The sequence below is a fragment of the Gossypium hirsutum genome, chromosome A05, assembly GCF_007990345.1.
Source record: "Gossypium hirsutum isolate 1008001.06 chromosome A05, Gossypium_hirsutum_v2.1, whole genome shotgun sequence".
In the NCBI taxonomy this organism is placed as follows: domain Eukaryota; kingdom Viridiplantae; phylum Streptophyta; class Magnoliopsida; order Malvales; family Malvaceae; genus Gossypium; species Gossypium hirsutum.
The window spans coordinates 29422186-29426410 of NC_053428.1; the positions used below are offsets into that span (position 1 = coordinate 29422186).

Here is a 4225-nt window from a genome sequence, read left to right on the forward strand (position 1 = left end):
ATTTAAATGAAATTAATCAAAGAAAGCCAAAATAGATGCAGAACATATGATTGAGAATGTAATTTTTTTTATATTAGTTCCATATCAGCACAAAATCAGTAGTAAGAAAGAAAAATATGGAATACCCACAAAGCTATTGTGAACAAACAAGCCGGTTCAGATAAAAAAAGTCAGATTGAGAAATCAATTATTCAAGAACGTGAAGAAGACATAAATTTGTCTTAGAACAAACAAACAAACAAACAAAAATCAGATTAAACAAACAAACCACTTGATTTCAAGTCTTAGAACATAAATTTGTCGGTAAAGAAGACATATCTGAACCCTCCATTGAATCATGTTTTGTTTTTGTACGTGAATAAAAAATTCTGATGATAATAGCTTTTTTTAGTCAAATGAAAATAAAAGCTAAAAAAAATAGAGGAGATGAACGGTTTTTTCAACTAATATTTAGGGTTTAAAATTTTTAATTAATTAAATTTATTTAATTAAAATTCTATTTTCATCCCATTTGGAAATCCAAGTTGGCACTTAAAATCTAGTTGGACTGCTATGTAGGATTACCGTTAGGAAGATAACAGAACTTAACTGAATAATGATCACTTCGTAACAAAATAATAACATAAGTGACTAAAACATAATATTTCAAACAGAAGTGACTAAAATGTAACCTGAGACAAACAAAAGTGACTATTTTTATAGTTTACCCTATTAAGTTTGATAACATTTACTTCCCAATTCCGATATTTGGTTGCTGAAAACTAGATATTCTCTATCATATAAAATTTGGTTCCAACCTATAATTAATTAAACACTTTAGTCCTTGCACATAGGAGTGGCTTTCAAATTTTCAATTCCTCTAATTTCATTTGGCTACCAATAATCATTTATTAGCCTAAAAATGTGGCCAAAAATAGTGAGGAACTCGAGACACTAATTTATTTAACTTCCCTACTATCAGTGCAGGAATCTCTTAAGAGAAAATCCAAAATCCTACATTTAATACATTATCTCCTTAATTAGCATTTTCTATTGGGGGTTAGGTGTGAAATTGTTTATTACCTTGTCTTATTTGCTTCAATACAAAGAAACAAAACACAAATTTCAATCTCTTACTAAATAAAGCACATATTATTAAATATTTTCATTTTTTATTGAAACTTGCATTTTTATTTTTTTATTTATTTACAAACTAAATATTGTTATATTTAATTCTATTTTTTTCTATTTTAAGAAATTTTTCTAATAAAATTAAAGGCAGAAAATACTCGAATAGAAATTAGGCATAATAATTTTTTTGTCCACCAATTTTATAAAAAAAATTATTTTAATCTTTTATTTATTTTTTTTATTTTTTTAATCATTAAAATTTTATTCTTTTTTAAATCATCTAAAAATTGATAAAAAAATGTAATATTTTTAATTTTATTAATATGGCGACCCGTTAAATGCTAATGTGACAATTTACTTATGTACCACTTTAATACACTTAACAAATCTTAATTTTTCACTTATTTTAGGATAATTTAATAAAAATAAAAATTTAAGAAGTGAAAAAATAAATAAAATATTAAAATAAATTTTTTTAGTTGGAGGGCTGAAAGAAATTGTTTGTCGCGCTTTTCGTAATTTATGATTACAGGCAAAGCCTAGTAAATGACGTGTAATATTCTAAAAGTAACAACAAGTGGGAGTGAGAGAGAAAGAACACAAAAAGGAGATAGATTCCTCTAACCTGATTCTACCTAGATTTTTTTCCTTGAATGAATAAAAAAAACCAGATTTGAATCAAATTCAAAGAGGTTTTCAAGTCCACGAAAGTCTATAAAAGGGGCTTCGAGGTTTTAGTTTTTAAGTAGCAAAGCAAAGAGTGCTTAGACGAAAGGTTAGAGAGGCAGAGAAAAGGCAGTGTTGAGAAGGGAGAGAAATGGGAGCCTGGGCAATCGCAGTGCATGGTGGTGCTGGCGTCGACCCTAATCTCCCTAAAGAAAGACAAGAGGAGGCTAAAAGACTCCTCACTCGTTGCCTTGATATTGGAATCTCTGCTCTCCGCTCTAACCTCCCCGCCATTGACGTTGTTGAGCTTGTCGTATGTTCCCTCCGCCGCTTCTTTCCCTTTAATCCCTTAAAATAGAATGGAGATTATACATATAGCAAGAAAAATGGAAAAACCATCAGATTCCACATTTTATTATCTCTGAATTTGGATTTTGTTTTGGTATAGGTGAGAGAATTGGAAACCGATCCTCTGTTTAACTCCGGGCGTGGATCTGCCCTGACGGAGAATGGAACGGTGGAAATGGAAGCCAGTATTATGGATGGTCCGAAAAGGCGGTGCGGTGCCGTTTCCGGGTTAACCACCGTTAAGAACCCAGTTTCCCTTGCCCGACTTGTAATGGAAAAATCACCACATTCGTATCTGGCCTTTTCAGGTGCCGAAGAGTTTGCCAAGAAACAGGTTTGTAGTTTGGTCCAAATTCCTCTTTTTTTTTTAAAATGCTTTTCGAATCTTAGGTTCAGCAACACACGTGTTGAAGTCTGAAACCTGACACTGTTAGGGACAAGTTTGGGTCTTCTTAGATTAATGGTTTGGATTTGTTACAGGGCGTGGAGATGGTGGACAATGAATACTTTATTACCGAAGATAATGTCGGGATGCTCAAGTTGGCAAAAGAGGCCAACTCTATCCTGGTATACGTTTAAGATTTTACATTACTTTCCCTCTAAAAAAACGACATTCATTCAATGGGACGATGGCTAACATTTCCTAGTTTTGTCTTCTGGTCAGTTTGATTATCGTATCCCGGCTGTTGGCACCTGTGGAGCCAGTGCCGCCATGGACAGCCCTTTGCAGATGAATGGGCTGCCAATCAGTGTCTACGCTCCGGAGACAGTCGGATGCGTGGTGGTTGACAAGCAAGGCCGATGTGCTGCCGCCACCTCCACAGGTGGGCTCATGAACAAGATGAGTGGAAGGATCGGTGACTCACCACTAATAGGATCGGGGACCTACGCATCTGAGTTATGCGGAGTGTCGTGCACCGGCGAAGGGGAAGCAATCATCCGGAGCACACTGGCGAGGGAAGTGTCTGCAGTGATGGAATACAAAAGGTTGAATCTGCATGAGGCGGTGGATTATGTGATAAAGAATAGGTTAGATGAAGGCAAAGCGGGGCTGATCGCGGTGTCCAAGGACGGTGAAGTGGCATGTGGGTTTAACACCACCGGGATGTTTAGGGGCTGTGCCACTGAGGATGGGTTCATGGAGGTGGGTGTCTGGTGAAACATCATTGGGTTGCCCTAAGAGAGATTTGCTTTTTATGTCTTTAAGTTTTAACCATGTGCTTCACAGTATCCCTGGTTAGGTCGTTCAATGTGTAATTGAAATGCCCCCATTAATAAAATTAGGAGCTTCCGTATCAATATTGAATCATGGCAAGTTTGATGCTTTAGATTCTTAATTCGCGTTGCCATTATCAATTATGTTTCTGTCAGCATTGGCCCCCCATTGAAAGCTGCTACTATTAAACACACATTTGCCTTCCAATGACAAAATCTTACGTGGTTATGCATATTTTAGACACCCCCATCCCGTCTGCAGGATTTGAATGAAATGTTCATTGTTTTATCTCACAAAAAACTCACCACAATGTTGAATCTCTAATATTAGTGTTGTATCCAAAACAAAGTTATGGTTTGGTGGGATCGAGTTTTACACGTTTTATTAAAAGAAGTTAGTATATTATTTTTAATTATATTAGAATTTAAATTAAATTAAACTTGTAAGTAAAAGAATATTTGTTTATCGAACTTGAGCCTGATATGGAACTCAATCCATTGGCGGGATCGAGTGTTAGAGGTTGAAACTTATTTTGGCACCTTTTGGCGGCTCCCATTTCCAATGGCTGGAATCCATCAAACGAAACAATAGAAAATTATAATTTTAAACAAAGATTCAAACTTGTGACTAGATTCCAAGCCCTAAAATGACAGCTACCAAATGGGACTTGAGGTTCAGAACACGAGATTCCAATTTCATGGGTAACACACCACATCTGCTTGGAACCACTCCACTTTTTATTTTATTTTTTCCAACTATTGAGAAAGTGGGTTGACTAATATAAAGGAATGACAAAATGCATGTATCTTGATAATTTAGTACAATCCATTACACACACTGTGCTTAACATTGCTTCCAATTACATATCAAAATATTTATATAAAA

General features: G+C 35.0%; 1 protein-coding gene across 1 annotated transcript; it reads left to right on the forward strand.

The window, feature by feature from the left end:
* Nucleotides 1–1748: 1748 nt before the first annotated feature.
* Nucleotides 1749–3423, forward strand: LOC121229024 (probable isoaspartyl peptidase/L-asparaginase 2). Its single transcript, XM_041112139.1, has 4 exons — nt 1749–2089; nt 2225–2458; nt 2605–2691; nt 2789–3423. The coding sequence occupies exons 1-4, from the start codon at nt 1928–1930 to the stop codon at nt 3281–3283; spliced, it is 978 nt and encodes a 325-aa protein (XP_040968073.1). The 5' UTR covers nt 1749–1927; the 3' UTR covers nt 3284–3423.
* Nucleotides 3424–4225: the final 802 nt, after the last annotated feature.

Bases quoted from the DNA above. Each gene is read 5' to 3' on its own strand.
- LOC121229024 (XM_041112139.1), top strand. From the start codon at position 1,928: ATGGGAGCCTGGGCAATCGCAGTGCATGGTGGTGCTGGCGTCGACCCT. The intron at 2,090-2,224 runs GTATGTTCCCTC...GTTTTGGTATAG, and splicing joins TTGACGTTGTTGAGCTTGTC to GTGAGAGAATTGGAAACCGA. The intron at 2,692-2,788 runs GTATACGTTTAA...TCTTCTGGTCAG, and splicing joins AAGAGGCCAACTCTATCCTG to TTTGATTATCGTATCCCGGC.